This window comes from Schistocerca cancellata, chromosome 5 (genome assembly GCF_023864275.1).
Source record: "Schistocerca cancellata isolate TAMUIC-IGC-003103 chromosome 5, iqSchCanc2.1, whole genome shotgun sequence".
Taxonomy (NCBI): domain Eukaryota; kingdom Metazoa; phylum Arthropoda; class Insecta; order Orthoptera; family Acrididae; genus Schistocerca; species Schistocerca cancellata.
In genome coordinates, this window is record NC_064630.1 from 505,529,076 (window position 1) to 505,554,514 (window position 25,439).

General features: G+C 41.4%; 1 protein-coding gene across 4 annotated transcripts in view; it reads right to left on the reverse strand.

Moving 5' to 3' along the window:
• Positions 1–25,439, reverse strand: part of LOC126187314 (DNA-directed RNA polymerase III subunit RPC6) — a 104,083-nt gene that overhangs the window by 60,015 nt on the left and 18,629 nt on the right. For all 4 annotated transcript variants that reach the window (XM_049928317.1, XM_049928315.1, XM_049928314.1 and 1 more), the window contains one exon: positions 1,097–1,214. In XM_049928317.1, the coding sequence (XP_049784274.1) occupies positions 1,097–1,153 (57 nt within the window). In that variant the 5' untranslated portion in view covers positions 1,154–1,214. The remainder of the gene's footprint in view (positions 1–1,096; positions 1,215–25,439) is intronic.

Below are 25,439 nucleotides of genomic sequence, written 5' to 3' on the forward strand. Positions count from 1 at the left end.
CAGCATGTTCAGAACTTGTGCAATTTAGTTTGGAGTGTAAAGCGATTGATGACAGTATGAAAAAACACAATAATAAACTTAACTTTCTTTTCCTTTCTCACTATGCAACGGAAATGTATGAGACTGACGAAAATGTATAATAATTCCACAGTAATATTACAATCTATAAAATTATGTAATTTAAAACTTTGAAGTAAGAGTTCTTTCAGTGTAATTTGTTGACATTTTAGATTTTTCTCTTTTTTAAAAAACTATACAAACAAAGGAACAGAATACGCAATTACATAATATCCAGACTCTAATAATACTGTTGAAGATTAATAATAATAACAATAACAACTTGCATGAACAGCTATATGAATAATAACAATAACAACTTGCATGAACAGCTATATGAACCGAAACACGAGCTTAATAAGACTTGCATGCATCCATTCACAAGTAAGGTGTGTCACTCACTTTGAGATAGATTTTTTTCCCTTATACTTTGTACTACCCTTGTGATCAAGACAATAAAAGGGGAAGGGAAGGAGAGTTATAGTTTAACATCCTGTTGATGATGAGATTATTAGCGACTGAGAACAAACTAGGATTGGGAAGGAAACTGGACATCTCCTTTATAACAGAATTATCACAAGTAGAAGGTAGCAACCATAGAAACCCCAAATCTGGAGGGCAAATGGGTATTAGAACCACTCTTCTCCTGGATCCTAGTGCAATTCTTACCAAACATTATGAAGAGTATGGAAAATTATAAAATGTTTACAGTATTAGAGAGTTTAAAGAATACCAGTTTGTGTTGCATATGATGTCATGTGCATACCCAATCATAACTATGCCTCCCACAGCAACAATGAATTTCTGTATGTTTTGACTACTTGTAAGCGCTATACCAAAGATTAAAAATTATTGCTACTAAATACTGATAAATTTGAATACATTTAATGACCTCCACATTTAATTAGCACCCTCTAAATACAGGTGTTCCATCCTTATCTATGAATGCAAAAGTCTATCAACATTTATTACTACCCATCTGATATTATTCTAGATACAGCTTTTGTAGAGAGCTAGCAAAAGATTACAAACAACTAACCTGTGCAAGTAACTTGTTTATTACAGTGGCTCTCTGTTGCGGCTGCAAATCCGGCATTTCATTTTGTATATCTTTGTCAGAAATGCCCTTTGGTATTTTCTGTGCCAAGGCAATAATCCTAGAAAAAATTAGCAAAAGAGAAGACAAAGTATAATCTGACACTCTGAAAGCATAGGAGGGTATTAGAGTAACAAAAGGAAGGAAACCATAACCATCCAACAAGAGCTGCTGAAGCTCCACTTGATATGTTACTGCATAGAGTGGCAGACAGTTATCACGTGGTAATGCGCTACAGCACACGGTAAACATCAAACTAAAATTACGCCATTTCTCTTTGAATGCGAGTCACAAATCATTCCATTTCTCTTGGAATGTGTGCTGGTATGCACATACATGGGTGAAAACACGTTTTGTAGTGCTCTCTCACAATAACTACAAACCAGTGTCAAGTGCTGAAATGAAGGTCAGCCACGTTATGATCAACTCAGAGAAGGGACGAGACTGCCTTAGGTTAACTGCGCATGCTCTGATGTTATGCGATCCCTTCCAGCACCGCTAGTGCTACATTGCTCACAGCACCAGGCCAGCATTTTTCTTGTGAAAGCATAGAGTATGAAGGATTTCTGAGGAGCAGTTGACATAATGGCACTTCGGCCAAGTGGTCAAGAGCACTGATTGTCAATTTGTTGGCTCAGTTTGTTTTGTTTTATTCCTCACAATGTTAAACTACAAAATATATTGATAATTCAACTTATAAATGTAAAATTGATATATTCAATTTAGTTACAATTACTACCTTTGTAAGTTGGAAGGCTACAGATGATGGTAAAAAAAGCGAGTATATGAGGAAATTTACTATGAAAGTGTTTTCTGTTGATGAAATGTTCCTGGTCTGCTAAAGAGGCCCTTTTACAGTAGATGTTTGAAGGAGAAAGTGAGAGTTAAAGAGTTAGGTAAATTTATTTCATATGTAAATCTAACAACAGAAGGGCATGGGACGAGCCTCACCAATATGGCTCAAACTGTGCAAGCAGTAGCAGGTAGATGCCCTTTAAAGTTCCTTGAATAATTTGTGTGAGAGGGCTGTAGGAAAAGGTAAAATGCTGTTTGAAGATTAACATGCAGAGTATGCAGGATTTTTGAGTAGAATTCACGTATCAGTAGGGCAGCCCAGCGATCAAGCCCACTGATGGATAATTCATAGATTTGGGTTTAATTCCTGCAGTTATCATCATTTTCCTTCTTTTTTCATTTTATTTTATTCCTCACAATGTTAAATAATTAATTAAAGATTTAAATATATTTAAACAGTTCAGTTTATACACGTAAATATAATATATTCAATTTAGTTACTGTTACTAATGTAAGTGATAAGGCTAGGCCACCACATTGTAGCACACTGGTAAAATTATACTAGACTGCATACATAAGCTATCATATTTTGCTTGAAGCCTTAATTATAACTGTCATTTCACTGATATGTTTAGACAGTTTCAAATAAAAATAACTATAACACTTCTTCTAACAAGGGACATTCCCCATAGCACCTCCCGCAGATTTAGTGATAAGAGGCCACAGTGTGTAGCCAATCAAACTGAACACAGATCAAGCATGCAAACAGGAAGAAGGAATACTGAACTGTGAAAAAAAAAAAAAAAAAAAAAGCAAACTAGAAACAGTGAATGGTCCAAGAACAAGAAGGGCAATATAGAGCAGCCAAAAGAGCAATGACGTTGTGGTTAAGTGGCTACAGTGTTGAACTGCCAAGTGGGTGAGCACCACTCAAACATCCAATCCTTTATTCAAATCTGTGTCTGTGTCATGGTGTATTTGCAACAGTGAGGTGCTGAAATGGTCAGCCATGTTATGGTAAGCTCGAAGAAGGGACGAGACTGCCTGTGATTAACTGAGCATGCCCTGATGTGATGTGATCTCTTCCGGCACCGTGAGTGCTACATTGCTCACAGAACCAGACCAGCATTAGTGACCAGCATTAGTGACAGCATGTGTCTCATATGATAGGAATATCTTATCAATGCAGCTAATTTTTATGACTGGTAAGTGAGTGTGATATGCCTCCTTTCCCGATCAAGGTGTTCAGATGAATGTGAATGTGGTCACTCCCAAGGAAATGATGAAAACATAATAGTTTGTCACATAAGCTGCAACAAATGAATGCAACAGTTTCACAATCATATAGTTTCTCTGTTGTATTTTTTTAATTTTCTGAAGTTGCATTCCATTTTGAAATTTCTGGCTCTTGAATTCCTTCATTGTAACAAAGTTCACACTCTGTTCGTTGTCTCAAAACTTGAAAATCTGTGTATGCAGCTTTCAGTGTCCGTAATTCATTTCATATGATTAACTTATATAAATGGTATATTTTATTTATTATGTTTCTTCTTTAATACTCCACCCTCCATACATTTAAGGTGCTTCCTGTATTGTGGCACAATAGCTAGCAACAGAGCTGGAAGTGATTAAAGGTATCCATAATAGCTTCCGTCACACATCTTTATTTTCTGTCATACCTCAGCATTTTTTCAGTTTCAACAAATGACATGCTATTAATGCAGGAACAACTAGCTGGAAACAATTGTGGAGCAACTGAAAATTTATTACTTTCAGCAAGAGGGAAACAGCCACTGAAGGCAAGGGTGTTTCTAATTATTATTTTAAGAAGAGTATGGCAACATTATGTTCTTATGACAAAGGCAGTCTCTTTCTAATCATTTAACCATATACAATTAAATTCGTTGTGCGCCTTGTAGATCATAAAAATAATGCACACGTTTCATTATCAATTTCAGTAGTTTCCTCTTGGGCATTTACTATTACAATAAGCCTTCAATAACCGCTTCTTCTAAATAATTACTACTTCAAGACAGGAAATCTTGGGTTCCATCATCTACAGCATTTGCTTCCTTCTCACAATCAGTTAACAAAAATTTAACAAAAATCTAGTCATCACAAAATGCAGAATTTAGTACGTAATGTGAAAACTACAGTATAGGCATAGCATGTGGTCGCCTTATGTGAAAAATATATCACTGTCAGTTTAATTGCAAGAATTAAGGAACTGTCTGAAGTAATGTGGACTAAACTGATATTAGCTGTGGTGGCAGACTAATCTGTAGTGTAGGTCGAGGTCTACGTTAGATTGAATGGTGATAATCTGGTTGTAAGTTGGTAAGACCATCTAATGTGAAAGCCAAATGATGGTTGTGGTAACAGACTGACCTGTAGCATACCCTAATGTTTATCTTAGTACAATATTTAACCACCTCTGCAACATTTAACACACTTTTCATGATAAAAACTAGAACTGAAAGGCAAATTCCGTAGACATACATTAGATAATGCACGAGTTTCCACTGAGTATTCTGATGCATAAAGTGTACATACGAGGTGTGTGAGAAAAGTAATGAGGTTGATTCTTTATCTACCAAAGTTTGTTTTTATTTTTTCAAACAAAAATACTGCCCCCTTCAGGGTAGTTCCCTTTGGCAGCTACACACCAGCTGAGTCATTGTTCCCAATCTCCGTAGCAGCGGTGAAAGGCTTCAACTGGTAGAGACTTTAAAATGTCAGTCAAACTCTTTTGAAAGTTCTCCAGAGTCCCAAAATGACATCCTTTTATGGCATTTTTCAATTTCAGGGAAAGATAAAGGTCACAAGGACTCAGTCCAGGTGAATAGGGGGGCTGTGGAATAAAAGGAGTGGCTTTTGAGCTCAAAAATTCTGTGAGGGAAGTGGCTGTGTGACATGGGGCATTGTTGTGCTGCAGCATCCACTTCTCTGTTATGTGCAGTCTCATTCGATTCACCCTTTTCCTGAGCCTTTCAAGGACATCTTTGTAAAACATTTTACTGACAGTTTTTCCTGGAAAAACAAATTCTTTGTGCACAGTATCCCTACTGTCAGAAAGGGAAGTTAGCTTTGTTTCAATCTTTGATTTGCTCATTCACGCTTTTTTCGGGTGAGATGTCTCAGTGAGCCACTCCTCACTTTGCCATTTTGTCTCTCGATCAAACGTGAAAACACAAAAACACATGATCAGCACCTATGATCAAGTGACTCAACCATTCATGGACATTGGCAATCCTCTCTAGATGATCAACGCACACATATTTTTGACTGTCCTTCCACTCAGTTGTGATGTTTTTTGGCACCATTTTGGCACAAACCTTTCACATGTGCAAATCTTCAGTCAAAATTTGATGTACGGTGAAAGTGTTTAACAGGTCACGCATCACTCTTATTGTTAAACATCGGTCTAATCTCCTAAGAGCATGCACACGTTCAACGTTTTCGTTAGTTTTTGGAGTTGAAGGTCTCCCTGAGTAAGGTTCATCTTCAACATATTCTTGGCCTTTCAAAAATAATCTGTGCCAGTGAAAAACTTGTACTCTTGGTAAAGAATTTTTCCCATAGGCCTATTTAAGCTTTCCAAATGTCAAACTCGTGGATTCCTCAAGTTTAGCACAAAACTTGATTGCAAAACGTTGCTCTACACTTCGCTGTTTTATTTTCGTAATACACACCAAAAACACAAGTTCACAGAAGGCACACTCAAAAATCACATGATGGCTGCACGGATCTGAAACTTGGAATGAGCATCTGGAAGGCATGAACACACCAGTCTACAAAAGCAATACAACACAGCACTGCCAGATCACTCATAGTGTTGTCTGTCTCATTACTTTTCCCACACATTTTATATCGTACATAAACTAAGAAAAATTCAAGGGAAGTTCATTATGTATCTTTTACTGCCAGTGTCACCGTAATGTTGGTATAGTGGACAGCCGAAAGCAAGAGGAAAATACAGCTGTTATACAGGGTGATCCATTGATCGTGACTGGGCCAAATATCTCACGAAATAAGCATCAAACGAAAAAACTACAAAGAACGAAACTTGTCTGGCTTGAAGTGGGAAATCAGATGGCGCTATGGTTGGCCCGCTAAATGGTGCTGCCATAGGTCAAATCGATATCAACTGCGTTTTTTTTTTAAATAGGGACTCCGATTTTTTATTACATATTTGTGTAGTACGTAAAGAAATATGAATGTTTTCGTTGGACCATTTTTTTCGCTTTGTGATAGATGGCTTTGTAATAGTCACAAACATATGGCTCACAATTTTAGACGAACAGTTGGTAACAGGTAGGTTTTTTAAATTAAAATACAGAACATAGGTACATTTGAACATTTTATTTCGGTTGTTCCAAGGTAATACATGTACCTTTGAGAACTTATCATTTCTGAGAATGCATGCTGTTACAGGGTGATTACCTGTAAATACCACATTAATGCATTAAATGATGTCCGTCAACCTCAATGCATTTGGCAATAGGTGTAACAACATTCCTCTCAACAGTGAGTAGTTTGTCTTCCGTAATGTTCGCACATGCATTGAGAATGCGCTGACGCATGTTGTCAGGCGTTGTTGGTGGATCACGATAGCAAATATCCTTCAACTTTCCCCACAGAAAGAAATCTGTGGACATCAGATCCAGTGAATGTGTGGGCCATAGTATGGTGCTTCGACGACCAATCCACCTGTCATGAAATATGCTATTCAATACCACTTCAAACGCACGCGAGCTATGTGCCGCACATCCATCGTGTTGGAAGTACATCGCCATTCTGTCATGTAGTGAAACATCTTGTAGTAACATCGGCAGGACATTACGTAGGAAATCAGCATACATTGCACCATTTAGATTGCCATCGATAGAATGGGGGCCAATTATCCTTCCTCCCATATGGCCGCACCATACATTAACCCGCCAAGGTCGCTGATGTTCCAATTGTCGCAGCCATCGTGGATTTTCCATTGCCCAATAGTGCATATTATATCAGTTTACGTTACTGCTGTTGGTGAATGGTGCTTCGTCGCTAAATAGAACATGTGCAAAAAATCTGTCATCATTCCATAATTTCTCTTGTGCCCAGTGGCAGAACTGTACACGACATTCAAAGTTGTCGTCATGTAATTCCTGGTGCATAGAAATGGGTACGGGTGCAATCTATGTTGATGTAGCATTCTCAACACCAATGTTTTTGAGATTCCCCATTCTCACGCAATTTGTCTGCTACTGACATGCAGATTAGCCGCGACAGCAGCTAAAACACCTACTTGGGCATCATCATTTGTTGCAGGTTGTGGTTGACGTTTCACATGTGACTGAACACTTCCTGTTTCCTTAAATAACGTAACTATCCTGCGAACGGTCCGGACACTTGGATGATGTCGTCCAAGATACCGAGCAGCATACATAGCACACGCCCGTTGAGCATTTTGATCACAATAGCCATACATCAACACGATATCGACCTGTTCCGCAGTTGGTAAATGGTCCATTTTAACACGGGTAATGTATCACGAAGCAAATACCATCCGCACTGGCAGATACGTGATACCACATACTTATACGTTTGTGACTATTACAGCGCCATCTATCACAAAGCAAAAAAAGTGGTCCAACTAAAACATTCATATTCCTTTATGTACTACATGAATATGTAATAAAAAATGGGGGTTCCTATTTTAAAAAACGCAGTTGATATCCATTTGACCTATGGCAGTGCCATCTAGCGGGACAACCATAGGGCCACCTGGTTTCCCCCTTCATGCTAGACGAGTTTCGTTCTTTGTAGTTTTTGCGTTTGCTGCTTATTTCGTGAGATATTTGGCCTGGTCACTATCAATGGACCACCCTGTGTTATATGAAAGATGGTGAGACTTACCAAACAAAAGCGCTGGCAGGTCGATAGACACACAAACATACACGGACAAGCAGAAATGTCTGCTTGTGTCTGTGTATATGCGGATGGATATGTGTGTGTGTGCGTGTATACCTGTCCTTTTTTCCCTTTTTTCCCCCTAAGGTAAGTCTTTCCGCTCCCGTGATTGGAATGACTCCTTTCCCTCTCCCTTAAAATCCAAATCCTTCCATCTTTCCCTCTCCTTCCCCCTTTCCTGACGAGGCAACTGTTGGTTGCGAAAGCTAGAATTTTGTGTGTCTATTGACCTGCCAGTGCTTTTAAAAGGTAAGTCTCATATATTGTTGTGGTCTTCAGTCCTGAGACTGGTTTGATGCAGCTCTCCATGCTACTCTATCCTGTGCAAGCTTCTTCATCTCCCAGTACCTACTGCAACCTACATCCTTCTGAATCTGCTTAGTGTATTCATCTCTTGGTCTCCCCCCACGATTTTTACCCTCCACGCTGCCCTCCAATACTAAATTGGTGATCCCTTGATGCCTCAGAACATGTCCTACCAACCGATCCCTTCTTCTGGTCAAGTTGTGCCACAAACTTCTCTTCTCCCCAATCCTATTCAATACTTCCTCATTAGTTATGTGATCTACCCATCTAATCTTCAGCGTTCTTCTGTAGCACCACATTTCGAAAGCTTCTATTCTCTTCTTGTCCACACTACACTCCTAGAAATTGAAATAAGAACACTGTGAATTCATTGTCCCAGGAAGGGGAAACTTTATTGACACATTCCTGGGGTCAGATACATCACATGATCACACTGACAGAACCACAGGCACATAGACTCAGGCAACAGAGCATGCACAATGTCGGCACTAGTACAGTGTATATCCACCTTTCGCAGCAATGCAGGCTGCTATTCTCCCATGGAGACGATTGTAGAGATGCTGGATGTAGTCCTGTGGAACGGCTTGCCATGCCATTTCCACCTGGCGCCTCAGTTTGACCAGCGTTCGTGCTGGACGTGCAGACCGCGTGAGACGACGCTTCATCCAGTCCCAAACATGCTCAATGGGGGACAGATCCGGAGATCTTGCTGGCCAGGGTAGTTGACTTACACCTTCTAGAGCACGTTGGGTGGCACGGGATACATGCGGACGTGCATTGTCCTGTTGGAACAGCAAGTTCCCTTGCCGGTCTAGGAATGGTAGAACGATGGGTTCGATGACGGTTTGGATGTACCGTGCACTATTCAGTGTCCCCTCGATGATCACCAGTGGTGTACGGCCAGTGTAGGAGATCGCTCCCCACACCATGATGCCGGGTGTTGGCCCTGTGTGCCTCGGTCGTATGCAGTCCTGATTGTGGCACTCACCTGCACAGCGCCAAACACGCATACGACCATCATTGGCACCAAGGCAGAAGCGACTCTCATCGCTGAAGACGACACGTCTCCATTCGTCCCTCCATTCACGCCTGCCGCGACACCACTGGAGGCGGGCTGCACGATGTTGGGGCGTGAGCGGAAGACGGCCTAACGGTGTGCGGGACCGTAGCCCAGCTTCATGGAGACGGTTGCGAATGGTCCTCGCCGATACCCCAGGAGCAACAGTGTCCCTAATTTGCTGGGAAGTGGCGGTGCGGTCCCCTACGGCACTGCGTAGGATCCTACGGTCTTGGCGTGCATCCGTGCGTCGCTGCGGTCCGGTCCCAGGTCGACGGGCACGTGCACCTTCCGCCGACCACTGGCGACAACATCGATGTACTGTGGAGACCTCACGCCCCACGTGTTGAGCAATTCGGCGGTACGTCCACCCGGCCTCCCGCATGCCCACTATACGCCCTCGCTCAAAGTCCGTCAACTGCACATACGGTTCACATCCACGCTGTCGCGGCATGCTAACAGTGTTAAAGACTGCGATGGAGCTCCGTATGCCACGGCAAACTGGCTGACACTGACGGCGGCGGTGCACAAATGCTGCGCAGCTAGCGCCATTCGACGGCCAACACCGCGGTTCCTGGTGTGTCCGCTGTGCCGTGCGTGTGATCATTGCTTGTACAGCCCTCTCGCAGTGTCCGGAGCAAGTATGGTGGGTCTGACACACCGGTGTCAATGTGTTCTTTGTTCCATTTCCAGGAGTGTATTTACCGTCCATGTTTCACTTCCATACATGGTTACACTCCATACAAATACTTTCAGAAATGACTTGCTGACACTTAAATCAATACTGGATGTTAACAAATTTCTCTTCTTCAGAAACGCTTTCCTTGCCATTGCCAGTCTACATTTTATATCCTCTCTACTTCGACCATCATCAGTTATTTTGCTCCCCAAATAGCAAAACTCCTTTACTACTTTAAGTGTCTCACTTCCTAATCTAATTCCCTCAGCATCACCCGACTTAATTCAACTACATTCCATTATTCTAGTTTTGCTTTTGTTGATGTTCATCTTATACCCTCCTTTCAAGACACTGTCCATGCCTTTCAACTGCTCTTCCAAGTCCTTTCCTGTCTCTGACAGAATTACAATGTCATCGGCGAACCTCAAAGTTTTATTTCTTCTCCATGGATTTTAATACCTACTCCGAATTTTTCTTTTGTTTCCTTTACTGCTTGTTCAATATACAGATTGAATAACATCGGGGAGAGGCTACAACCCTGTCTTACTCCCTTCCCAACCACTGCTTCACTTTCATGTCCCTCGACTCTTATAACTGCCACCTGGTTTCTGTACAAATTGTAAATAGCCTTTCGCTCCCTGTATTTTACCCCTGCCACCGTTAGAATTTGAAAGAGAGTATTCCAGCCAACATTGTCAAAAGCTTTCTCTAAGTCTACAAATGCTAGAAACGTAGGTTTGCCTTTCCTTAATCTTTCTTCTAAGATAAGTCGTAAGGTCTGTATTGCCTCACGTGTTCCAATATTTCTACGGAACCCAAACTGATCTTAACCGAGGTCGGCTTCTACTAGTTTTTCCATTGGTCTGTAAAGAATTCGTGTTAGTATTTTGCAGCTGTGGCTTATTAAACTGATTGTTTGGTAATTTTCACATCTGTCAGCACCTGCTTTCTTTGGGATTGGAATTATTATATTCTTCTTGAAGTCTGAGGGTATTTCGCCTATTTCATACATCTTGCTCACCAGATGGTAGAGTTTTGTCAGGACTGGCTCTCCCAAGTCCGTCAGTAGTTCCAATGGAATGTTGTCTACTCCGGGGGCCTTGTTTCGACTCAGGTCTTTCAGTGCTCTGTCAAACTCTTCACGCAGTATTATATCTCCCATTTCATCTTCATCTTCATCTACATCCTCTTCCATTTCCATAATATTGTCCTCAAGTTCATCGTCCTTGTATAGACCTTCTATATACTCCATCCACCTTTCTGCTTACCCTCCTTTGCTTAGAACTGGGTTTCCATCTGAGCTTTTGATATTCATACAAGTGGTTCTCTTTTCTCCAAAGGTCTCTTTAATTTTCCTGTAGGCAGTATCTATCTTACCCCTAGTGAGATAAGGCTCTACATCCTTACATTTGTCCTCTAGCCATCCCTGCTTAGCCATTTTGCACTTCCTGTCGATCTCATTTTTGAGACATTTGTATTCCTTTTTGCCTGCTTCATTTACTGCATTTTTATATTTTCTCCGTTCATCAATTAAATTCAATATTTCTTCTGCTACCCAAGGATTTCTACTAGCCCTCGTCTTTTTACCTACTTGATCCTCTGCTGCCTTCACTATTTCATCCCTCAAAGCTACCCATTCTTCTGCTACTGTATTTCTTTCTCCCATTCCTGTCAATTATTCCCTTATGCTCTCCCTGAAACTCTGTACAACCTCTGGTTTAGTCAGCTTATCCAGAAACCCATCTCCTTAAATTCCCACCTTTTTGCAGTTTCTTCAGTTTTAATCTACAGCTCATAACCAACAGATTGTGGTCAGAGTCCACATCTGCCCCTGGAAATGCCTTACAATTTAAAACCTGGTTCCTAAATCTCTGTCTTACCATTATATAATCTATCTGATACCTTTTAGTATCTCCAGGGTTCTTCCATGTATGCAACCTTCTATCATGATTCTTAAACCAAGTGTTAGCTATGATTAAGTTGTGCTCTGTGCAAAATTCTACCAGGCGGCTTCCTCTTTCATTTCTTAGCCCCAATCCATATTCACCTACTACGTTTCCTTCTCTCCCTTTTCCTACACTCGAATTCCAGTCACCCATGACTATTAAATTTTCGTCTCCCTTCACTATCTGAATAATTTCTTTTATTTCATCATACATTTCTTCAATTTCTTCGTCATCTGCAGAGCTAGTTGGCATATAAACTTGTACTACTGTAGTAGGTGTGGGCTTCGTATCTATCTTGGCCACAATAATGCGTTCACTATGCTGTTTGTAGTAGCTTACCCGCGTTCCTATTTTCCTATTCATTATTAAACCTACTCCTGCATTACCCCTATTTGACTTTGTATTTATAACCCTGTATTCGCCTGACCAGAAGTCGTGTTCCTCCTGCCACCGAACTTCACTAATTCCCACTATATCTAACTTTAACCTATCCATTTCACTTTTTAAATTTTCTAACCTACCTGCCCAATTAAGGGATCTGACATTCCATGCTCCGATACGTAGAACGCCAGTTTTCTTTCTCCTGATAATGATATCCTCTTGAGTAGTCCCCACCCGGAGATCTGAATGGGGGACTATTTTACCTCCGGAATATTTTACCCAAGAGGACGCCATCATCATTTAATCATACAGTAAAGCTGCATGCCCTCGGGAAAAATTACGGCCGTAGTTTCCCCTTGCTTTCAGCCGTTCGCAGTACCAGCACACACACACACACACACACACACACACACACATATATATATATATATATATATATATATATATATATATATATAAGGAAACATTCCACGAAGGAAAAATATACCTAAAAACAAAGATGATGTGACTTACCAAATGAAAGTGCTGGCAGGTCGATAGACACACAAACGAACACAAACATACACACAAAATTCAAGCTTTCGCAACAAACTGTTGCCTCATCAGGAAAGAGGGAAAGAGAGGGAAAGACGAAAGGATGTGGGTTTTAAGGGAGAGGGTAAGGAGTCATTCCAGTCCCGGGAGCGGAAAGACTTACCTTAGGGGGAAAAAAGGACGGGTATACACTCGCACACACACACATATCCATCCACACATATACAGACACAAGCAGACATATTTAAAGACAAAGAGACTCTTTGTCTTTAAATATGAGAGGGAAAGACGAAAGGATGTGGGTTTTAAGGGAGAGGGTAAGGAGTCATTCCAGTCCCGGGAGCGGAAAGACTTACCTTAGGGGGAAAAAAGGACGGGTATACACTCGCGCACACACACACATATCCATCCACACATATACAGACACAAGCAGACATATTTAAAGACAAAGAGTCTCTTTCATTTGGTAAGTCACATCATCTTTGTTTTTAGGTATATATATATATATATAGAGGGAAACATTCCACGTAGGAAAAATATATTTAAAAAGAAAGATGACGAGACTTACCAAACAAAAGCGCTGGCAGGTCGATAGACACACAAACAAACACAAACATACACACAAAATTCTAGCTTTCGCAACCAATGGTTGCCTCATCAGGAAAGAGGGAAGGAGAGGGAAAGACAAAAGGATATGGGTTTTAAGGGAAAGGGTAAGGAGTCATTCCAATCCCGGGAGCGCAAAGACTTACCTTAGGAGGAAAAAAGGACAGGTATACACTCGCGCGCACACACACACATATCCATCCGCATATACACAGACACAAGCAGACATTTGTAAAGGCAAAGAGTTTGGGCAGAGATGTCAGTCGGGGCGGAAGTACAGAGGCAAAGATGATGTCAAAAGACAGGTGAGGTATGAGCGGCGGCAAATTGAAATTAGAAAATAGCGGAGATTGAGACCTGGCGGATAGCGAGAAGAGAGGATATGCTGAAGGGCAAGTTCCCATCTCCGGAGTTCTGACAGGTTGGTGTTAGTGGGAAGTATCCAGATAACCCGGACGGTGTAACACTGTGTCAAGATGTGCTGGCCGTGCACCAAGGCATGTTTAGCCATAGGGTGATCCTCATTACCAACAAACACTGTCTGCCTGTGTCCATTCATGCGAATGGACAGTTTGTTGCTGATCATTCCCACATAGAACGCTTCACAGTGTAGGCAGGTCAGTTGGTAAACCACGTGGGTGCGCTCACACGTGGCTCTGCCTTTGATCGTGTACACCTTCCGCGTTACAGGACTGGAATAGGTGGTGGTGGGAGGGTGCATGGGACAGGTTTTACACCGGGGGCGGTTACAGGGGTAGGAGCCAGAGGGTAGGGAAGGTGGTTTGGGGATTTCATAGGGATGAACTAAGAGGTTACGAAGGTTAGGTGGACGGCGGAAAGACACTCTTGGTGGAGTGGGGAGGATTTCATGAAGGATGGATCTCATTTCAGGGCAGGTTTTGAGGAAGTCGTATCCCTGCTGGAGAGCCACATTCAGAATCTGATCCAGTCCCGGAAAGTATCCTGTCACAAGTGGGGCACTTTTGGGGTTCTTCTGTGGAAGGTTCCAGGTTTGAGGAGATGAGGAAGTGGCTCTGGTTATTTGCTTCTGTACCAGGTCGGGAGGGTAGTTACGGGATGCAAAAGCTGTTTTCAGGTTGTTGGTGTAATGGTTCAAGGATTCCGGACTGGAGCAGATTCGTTTGCCACAAAGACCTAGGCTGTAGGGAAGGGACCGTTTGATGTGGAATGGGTGGAAGCTGTCATAATGGAGGTACTGTTGCTTGTTGGTGGGTTTGATGTGGACGGACGTGTGAAGCTGGCCATTGGACAGGTGGAGGTCAACGTCAAGGAAAGTGCCATGGGATTTAGAGTAGGACCAGGTGAATCTGATGGAACCAAAGGAGTTGAGGTTGGAGAGGAAATTCTGGAGTTCTTCTTCACTGGGAGTCCAGATCATGAAAATGTCATCAATGTACACGATCAAAGGCAGAGCCACATGTGAAAGCACCCACGTGATTTGCCAACTGACCTGCCTACACTGTGAAGCGTTCTATGTGGGAATGACCAGCAACAAACTGTCCATTCGCATGAATGGACACAGGCAGACAGTGTTTATTGGTAATGAGGATCACCCTGTGGCTAAACATGCCTTGGTGCACGGCCAGCACATCTTGGCACAGTGTTACACCGTCTGGGTTATCTGGATACTTCCCACTAACACCAACCTGTCAGAACTCCGGAGATGGGAACTTGCCCTTCAGCATATCCTCTCTTCTCGCTATCTGCCAGGCCTCAATCTCCGCTAATTTCTAATTTCAATTTGCCGCCGCTCATACCTCACCTGTCTTTCATCATCATCTTTGCCTCTGTACTTCCGCCCCGACTGACATCTCTGCCCAAACACTTTGCCTTTACAAATGTCTGCTTGTGTCTGTGTATATGCGGATGGATATGTGTGTGTGTGTGCGCGCGCGCGCGCGCGAGTGTATACCTGTCCTTTTTCCCCCCTAAGGTAAGTTTTTCCGCTCCCGTGATTGGAATGACTCCTTACCCTCTCCCTTAAAACCCATATCCTTTTGTCTTTCCCTCTCCTTCCCTCTTGCCTGACGAGGCAACCGTTGGTTGCGAAAGCTCGAATTTTGTGTGTATGTTTGTGTGTCTGTCGACCTGCCAGCGCTTTTGTTTGGTAAGTCTCATCATCTTTCTTTTTAAATATATTTTTCCCACGTGGAATGTTTCCCTCTATTATATTCATATCATTAATTTGAACCCAACACTCACGTTTGTTATTGTTATTGTTATTGTTACTGTTACATTTCGTAGTCTTTTCTGTCGTCTTATTTCCTCCTCCTGTTTTTGCCAGCAGTTTCACTTTCTATTCACCTTCTCCTTTTTTACCGTAATCCAGTATACAATTTTATCCCGCCGATATATACTCAATAATACGTAATAATACGTAACCCACTTCCAAACCATAACCAAAAATTTTTTTTCCTCTTTCAACACTACTGCTGCTATAAAATCCACCGTTTCCAGTTCACAAACAATTCCTTTCAGCTATTAAACAACCTTTTCGGCTAGTTTTAATAACTTTTGCTTTATTTCCATTTCCGTTTTTCTCACATCACCGATCATTTTTAGCCGCTTCCCACAGGTTTTAACGTCATTATTTCTTCATCAGACAATTGTTTGCTTCATTTCCATAATCTGCCACCACCAAACCACTCCTTTTAATATATCCTCACGTAATTTTTTCGAAATTTTACCGTAATTCACCACCCTTTAACGTGTTTTGGCGGCAACACACCCACCTAACCTTTATGCACATCATTATCTACCTACACAAGTTCACCACAGGATCAACATAGCCCAGCTCTAACCAACCCTTTTTCGCCTTTTTTCACACCAGATCTCCATTTGCTTTCTAGTTTTCCTTTATCTCTCCCCATATATTTTTATATTTATTTTCATTTTCATTTCAGCCTCGTGTTCCACTTTCCACCTTCTAGTACCATGTCACCCTCACAACACCTCCACAACGACCCCATTAAGTTTTATTTACATTCCCTCCACAAACTTGCCTTCGCCCTAGCCAGATTACACTCCCATATTTTATTTTCTCAGGCTTGTCTGACATTTGGCATCACCCCCAAAGGCCTCACACTTAAAGTTCCCATCTCTGGCTGCAACCCTTCTTTCCATCAGTCCCTATACCAGTTCCAAACCGAACAATCCATTGCCCTCACCCACCTAATCCTTCACCTACACATCCACTCAGCCAATCAACACACCCGTCAACTCCTATCCTAATAAAAGTCCTCAATCTTTCCTCTCCCACATCCACACCGGCTATTCAGAGCATCCTCCTACAGGCCAACCGCAAATTAGAACAGCATGCCACCCTCCACCTTAAAAAACTATCCAATGTCCTGGTTTCCCACCTCCGGAAAGGCAACTCACTCACCCTTCACAACCTTTCCAGCAAACCTCAACCTCCTCTCATTGCACACAAACCCAGTCTCTCCCATCTACTCAATCTCCCACTTCCAGCTCCACTCCCTCCAAAACCTCAAAATTCCAATCAACACAATCTGGAACCACAACACCCCAATTCAGTAGTTAACCTTTCTTCCAAACCTCTCTCCCAATCCGAAACCTCTGTCCTATCCAAAGGCCTCACCTTCAGCCCCACTCCCAGATTTAACCAAACAGTCCTCGTCAAAGATTTACTGTCCTACACCCGTACTCTCTGCTGGAAATATCACTTTGCCACGAAGAAAAATGATCCTAATCCTACTCCTAATGATCCAACTCCCCAAGACACTATCCAAATTGAACCATGCCTGGAACAGTTCCGTCCTCCGTCACAGCGGGACCCACCTCCTCTTCCTCAAAATCACCCTCTCCTAACCTTCCAGGAACTTCTGACTTCCAGCCCTGCCTCTCAATCCTTCTTAAAAAACCTTAATCCTACTCCCAACATCACCACTGCTGAAGCCCAGGCTATCCGTGATCTGAAGGCTGACCAATCCATCGTCATTCTTCCGGCGGACAAGGGTTCCACGACTGTGGTACTTGATCGTCGGGAGCATGTGGCTGAGGGACTGCGTCAGCTTTCAGACAACACTACTTACAAAGTTTGCCAAGGTAATCCCATTCCTGAAGTCCAGGCGGAGCTTCAAGGAATCCTCAGAACCTTAGGCCCCCTACAAAACCTTTCACCTGACTCCATCAACCTCCTGACCCCATCAACACCCCGCACCCCTACCTTCTTCCCAAAATTCACAAACCCAATCATCCCGGCCGTCCCATTGTAGCTGGTTACCAAGCCCCCACAGAACACATCTCTGCCTACGTAGATCAACACCTTCAACCCATTACATGCAGTCTCCCATCCTTCATCAAAGACACCAACCACTTTCTCAAACGCCTGGAATCCCTACCCAGTCTGTTACCCCCGGAAACCATCCTTGTAACCACTGATGCCACTTCCTTATACACAAATATTCCGCATGTCCAGGGCCTCGCTGCGATGGAGCACTTCCTTTCACGCCGATCACCTGCCGCCCTACCTAAAACCTCTTTCCTCATTACCTTAGCCAGCTTCATCCTGACCCACAACTTCTTCACTTTTGAAGGCCAGACATACCAACAATTAAAGGGAACAGCCATGGGTACCAGGATGGCCCCCTCGTACGCCAACCTATTCATGGGTCGCTTAGAGGAAGCCTTCTTGGTTACCCAGGCCTGCCAACCCAAAGTTTGGTACAGATTTATTGATGACATTTTCATGATCTGGACTCACAGTGAAGAACAACTCCAGAATTTCCTCTCCAACCTCAACTCCTTTGGTTCCATCAGATTCACCTGGTCCTACTCTAAATCCCATGCCACTTTCCTTGACGTTGACCTCCACCTGTCCAATGGCCAGCTTCACACATCCGTCCACATCAAACCCACCAACAAGCAACAGTACCTCCATTATGACAGCTGCCACCCATTCCACATCAAACGGCCCCTTCCCTACAGCCTAGGTCTTCGTGGCAAACGAATCTGCTCCAGTCCGGAATCCATGAACCATTACACCAACAACCTGAAAACAGCTTTTGGATCCCGTAACTACCCTCCCGACCTAGTACAGAAGCAAATAACCAGAGCCACTTCCTCATCTCCTCAAACCTGGAACCTTCCACAGAAGAATCCCAAAAGTGCCCCACTTGTGACAGGATACTTTCCGGGACTGGATCAGATTCTGAATGTGGCTCTCCAGCAGGGATACGACTTCCTCAAATCCTGCCCTGAAATGAGATCCATCCTTCATGAAATCCTCCCCACTCCACCAAGAGTGTCTTTCCGCCGTCCACCTAACCTTCGTAACCTCTTAGTTCATCCCTATGAAATCCCCAAACCACCTTCCCTACCCTCTGGCTCCTACCCCTGTAACCGCCCCCGGTGTAAAACCTGTCCCATGCACCCTCCCACCACCACCTATTCCAGTCCTGTAACCCGGAAGGTGTACGCGATCAAAGGCAGAGCCACGTGTGAAAGCACCCACGTGATTTACCAACTGACCTGCCTACACTGTGAAGCGTTCTATGTGGGAATGACCAGCAACAAACTGTCCATTCGCATGAATGGACACAGGCAGACAGTGTTTGTTGGTAATGAGGATCACCCTGTGGCTAAACATGCCTTGGTGCACGGCCAGCACATCTTGGCACAGTGTTACACCGTCCGGGTTATCTGGATACTTCCCACTAACACCAACCTGTCAGAACTCCGGAGATGGGAACTTGCCCTTCAGCATATCCTCTCTTCTCGCTATCTGCCAGGCCTCAATCTCCGCTAATTTCTAATTTCAATTTGCCGCCGCTCATACCTCACCTGTCTTTCAACATCATCTTTGCCTCTGTACTTCCGTCCCGACTGACATCTCTGCCCAAACTCTTTGCCTTTACAAATGTCTGCTTGTGTCTGTGTATATGCGGATGGATATGTGTGTGTGTGCGCGAGTGTATACCTGTCCTTTTTTTCCCCCTAAGGTAAGTCTTTCCGCTCCCGGGATTGGAATGACTCCTTACCCTCTCCCTTAAAACCCATATCCTTTTGTCTTTCCCTCTCCTTCCCTCTTGCCTGACGAGGCAACCGTTGGTTGCGAAAGCTAGAATTTTGTGTGTATGTTTGTGTGTCTATCGACCTGCCAGCGCTTTTGTTTGGTAAATCTCATTTTATATATATATATATATATATATATATATATATATATATATATATATATATATATATATATATATATATATGGGGGGGGGGCGGAGATATGTAGTTGTTCTTTAGTGATGGCGGCATTCTACTGGTAAAATATTCCAATGGTAAAATAGCCCCCATTCGGATCTTCAGGTGGTGGTGAACTACTTCGGAAGATGCTGTCAATAGGAAAAACAAATTTTAGCGTTTTATGAGTTGGGGCACATCACATAGATCCCTTAGTTGCGTATTTAAGCATGAGAATTTCAAACAAGAAACTGACAGACTGAGGTTAGGTATAGCAACAATTAGTAAAGTGCAGTGGGAAGAACAGGATTTCTTATCAGGCGAGTACACGGTTACCAACACAAAATAAAAAAAGAAAAATTCAGGAGTCTAATTATGGATGAGATTGTCTCCTGTTTTATGTAATGGATGGATTGTAACTGTAATCCAATGTTTTGGTAGGCCTAATTCTTCTTTGTTCCAAATTTTCATTTGTAGAGTTTGGGAACCTCCTCAAAAGATCGATTCGAATTCAGTGCAATGGTGCTGCTGCAAGTAGGAATGGTGCCAGATTCTCTGGAGGCATTTGCTGCCGTGCTTCTGTTGTTGTGCCGTGCTTCTGTTGTTGCCACTCCTTTCACTGGATTAAACGCAAATACCGAAAAGATATACTTCTCATGATAGAGACAAATAGCAAGGAAACAAACTTGGGGACTACAAAAAAGATTTTTAGCTCACAACTACAAAGATATAATAACCCTCCAGCACAACATTAAAAGATAAAAGTAATAAGAAAAATAAGAAGAAAAATACGGATATTTTGCCAGAAACATTTAACAAATTACTAAATTGCGAAGATCCTCCAGAACTACTTCACATAAACACTGACACCCCTTTAAAACACCAGCAGGAAATATGAATCCACCTGTGGGCCATGAAGTTTGCAAAGCTCTGAAGGAGATAAAAAATTACAAAGCAAGTAAAAAAGATCAAACATTTGCAGTACTTTGAAAATATGTAGCACAACCAGTGAAAATATCATTACACCAATGGACAATTAAAATTTGGAACAAAGAAGAATTACACCTACCAAAACATTGGATTACAGTTATAATCCATCCATTACATAAAACAGGAGACAAACCAAATCCCGACACTACAGAGAATTTTCCCTTTTGGATATCACATATAAAATTATGTCAAGAATTCTATACAATAAAGATAAGCTTGAACTGAAACTTGGAGAATACAGAGGAGGATTTACATCCTGGAGAAGCTGCCCAGAGCAGATAACTTCTTTGAAATTGATAATGGATTACCAATCCAAAACAAACAGTACAAGTCATAAGCTTTGTAGACTTCAAAAAATCTTACAATTGTTTGCACAGATCTTCAATGATGAAGATATTACGGAATTTCGGTCTCAATCCCAAATTAATAAAAATGATAAAATTACCTCTAACAATCATCAAATCTAAAGGAAAGCTCAGAGGAGATATACCCAAGCCATTTACAATCCAGACAGGATTAAGACAGGAAAACAGTTTATCACCACTACTCTTCAACTGTGCTCTGGAATGAGGGAAAGGTACAAGCAAAATGCTAAAAACATGTGAGTTGGAACCAAGGAAGATCAAACGAACTTAAATTGCTTGGGTTTCGTAGATTACTTAGCATTACTAGCTATTAACATCCACGAAGGCAGAAATCAAATAACAATCCTATGAAATATAGCACAAAAAACAGGATTCCAGATATCATTCAAAAAGACTGAGATAATGTTAGCAGGTCCACTAGTAATCAACCACATAACGGTACATAACAGGAAAGTAAAAACAGTGAAACAATTTACATACCTACAAGATACAACTTAAATGAGAAACTTGTATAGTAAGAGAGAACTAATAAAATGATAGAATCTCAAACATCAGTGTGGTCTGCATACAATAAAAATGTCTATCAATCAACACCAAACAAACATTATAAGACGGTGGTTCAACCAGAGGTGACGTATGGAAGTGCATCTCTTTTCAAAGCCACTCAGTCAAACAGAATCAACAAAATCCTAAACGTACAAAGAAGAACAGCTACAACATGCATAAATAAGACATATCAGAAAGATGGACATTAGTGGATAGAGCCAAATGAATTGGTGTACAGCAAAACTGAAGTCCATTACAGATATTATATGGGCAAAAAAGGATTTTTTTTTATCATGTTACGAGGACACCTGAAACCAGATATTCAAGAAAAATTATAGAGAAACTTTGGAACATGAAACAATGAGTAGGATGGATAAAGAAAATCAGGGTGGATATGAAAGAGCTAAAATTAACTATGGATGATTTGTAAAACAAAACTAAAAACTATAAAAATAAGATTTAAACCATAAATAGACAAACAATGTACAATGAAAATTATATTCACAGATGAACAACAACAAAGATCATAGTGAATGAAGCCACTGGGCAATTTGGAAAGAAAACTTATTGAAGATGATGAGCAGAAAATGACTGACTGAAGTGGTTCAATGAGGCTGTAAAAGCAGAAGAAGAACCAAAATATAGAAATGTGGGTAACTAATACAAACAGCATAGTGAATGCCTTATCATAGCCAAAACAGAAACAAAACCAAGTTCCACCACAACAGTGGAAGTATATATGCCTACTAGCTCTGCAGATAATGAAGAGATTGAAAAACTATAAAAATCTAATTGTTATGGAGAACTGGAATTTAATAGTAAGAAAAGGAACAGAAGGAAAAGTAGCAGAGGAACATGCACTGGAGCAAAGGAATAAAACGGGAAGCCATCTGGTAGAATTTTGCACACAGTACAATTTAATCGCTGCTAACACACAATTTAAGGGTCACACAAGATGGTTGCATACCTGGAAGAGAACTGGAGACTGGAAATGTGTCAGATATGTTGTATAACGGTAAGACAAAGACTATGACAGCAGATTTTAAACTGCAAGGCATTTCCAGTGGCAGATAAGGTTAAGATTATGAACTACAGGTTAAAAGTGATGAAATTTCAGAAATACAAGAAATTAAGGAAATGGTAACCGGAAAAGCTAATAGGGGCAATCAATTCAACAGTAGATGAATGGATAGCTTCAAAAGATTGACAGATTAAAGACAGAAAAGGAACAACCAGGAAAAAAGACAAGGCTTTGGTTAACAGATGAAATATTGAATTTAACTGATGAAAAAATGGATAAAAAATTGAAAAATTAGCAAATTAAGTGTACAAAAGGAAATATACACATCCAAATAAAAGCAAGGCTAAAAGTTACACTTGGGTTATATTACCGGTATGTTTTGAACACAGTCAAGCCTAATATAATCATGGAGTTCTTAAGCATTCAAAGTGGCTTCTTACTTCAATGCACAGAATGTCAGCATTTGCGACACACATTTAGAAAATAAAACACTTGCACGAACACCAAAAGCCAGTACTGACACTGCCTTACCACACTGTTAAATTCTTGAATTTCTGTTAGGGCACAAGATCTATGCACAGTGGAATCAGATTCCTTAAAATCTCTCTTGCAGACACATACATAGGTGCTTGTCTGCCAATTCTTCAGTGTTCCATTATAAGATGGGAGCCATCTAAACGTTGAGGGTTTAGTTTTATTTTTTCTTTGTATCTTCCACCGAGGTGAAACAGTGGTGATAAGGGGTTGGTTTTGTTTGTGTGTGTGTGTGTGTGTGTGTGTGTGTGTGTGAGAGAGAGAGAGAGAGAGAGAGAGAGAGAGAGAGAGATTCAAAGCCTAAGTCGCCAGCTAGCTGTCTTTTTTTGACTCATTTTGGAGATACAGTGCCTGTAAATTTGTTGGTTGCTTCCCTGATTGATGAGTATGCCTACATGGCAGAAACCGTGGACCTTGTTGTATTTCCATGTATCACCTCTGAAGGCATCAAGGAGGAGACTCCAAGAGTCGAGTTCAATTCAGTTCCACCTTTGTGAGAACACTTGATGCAGCATGTTCGTTTTACGTTATCTTGATAAAGGTTTATGCTGAGGATGTGCTTTTGGTTTCAGAAGCTATGTAGCCAACATGGATAGTTTTGGAGCACAATAAAACAACAATTTCCAGAATAAGAAATTTTCATGAATTTTGTTGCCTGTATCTTTTTCTTCAAATGTTACATTGAATTCCTGACCCAAAATTGGAGCCATCATTCAAGTTTTTGCACTTCTCTGGCACTGTACAACAGTTCATATCCCTTGCAATGCTTGTCTGCATATTATGCCTGAGACAGTTTAACAGATTAGAGAAGCATGGTTTCACCTCCAGGCAGATGAAAACAGACATTGTGAGACTAGGCAAAAGTAATAAGTTCAATGCCCTTGTAAGCGTGGCAAAATTAACCCCATATCTGATACATTACCTTTATTATAACTGAGAGTTTGTTGTACATCAGTAACTTAAAAACACTCATTCAGTACTTTTGTGTTCAGTAGAAACATAGTGTGAAAATTGGTAGGTAGGAGTCTTGGGTCTAGTGAACAATGTGACACATTGGTATTTTCCTTGAAGTATGATATCAGATGCTGCACAGGTTGCATTTATGATGTTTCAGTTGTAGATGCAATTCAAGTTGGTTTTTTACAATACACTGTTTAGTTCTTAGTTCTAGTGAAGATACAGTGAGACCAGGGGGGGGAAGCTCAAAGACTTAGAGAATGTTTTTACAACTGGATTATAGATAGCGACACTGCAGGTCTGCTTTGACTTCTTTTTCTCTGAAGTTGTGATGACAATGATCTGTAGAGTAGCCCAGAGCATAGGTTAGGTGGGAAGATAAATGTTTTGTTTGAGACTGGGATACTATGAAAGCATAATGACACGAATATTCCCTCCCCCCAACTGGAGGGTTGATGATAGATTGAAGAGTAGCACAGTTTGAAGCATAGTTCCAGTACGATGATGACACTAACTGTGAGATGGCAAAATCAAAGTGTGGTGGCAGTTTTCTTTTTTTCTTTTTTCATCAGTCCAACTGGTTTGGTGTGACTTGACACAACTTTATTTTCTCTACTGCACCAAACTATTTTTAGATTAGCATTTGTACCCAACTTAGACATTTAATTGTTGGAAACAATACAATCTCTGTCTTCCCCTACAGTTTATCCTCCACAATTCCATTATTCTTTGATGTCTTATCACAGATCCTGTTAGCCTGTCCCTTCTTGTCAATGTTTTCCACTCAGTTCTTTTCTCATCAGTTCTGCAGAGAACCTTCTCACTCCTTAACTAATAGTATAAAATTCTCAGCATCCGACTATTTCCACACATTTCTTTTCTCGTCAGTCCTGCAGAGAACCTTCTCACTCCTTAACTAATACTGCACACAATTCTCAACATCCGACTATACCAGCACATCACAAACACTTTGATTCTCTTCTTTTCCAGTTTTCCTAGATTCCATGTATCAATTCCATATGATGAGTGTTCCATGCGTATATTCTTCGTCATTTCTTCCTCAAATTAAGACTGACATTTGAGGCTACTAGATATTTTTTGATCAGGAATGCCGTCTTTGCTTCGGCTTGTCTGCTTTTATTTCCTCCTTGTTTTGTCCATTACCTGTGATTTTATTTCAAAGGTAGCACAATTCTTTCATTTCACCTACTATGTGGTCCAAAGTTTTACTGTTAAGTTTATTGCTACTTTAATTTTTGCTAAGCCTCATTACATTTATATTTCTTTAGTTTACTCTCAACCCATATTCTTTGTAGATTAGACTGTGCATTTAATACACCTGAGTCCTGTAACTCTTCCTAACTTTCATTATGGGTAGCAATGTCATCAGTGAGTCTTATT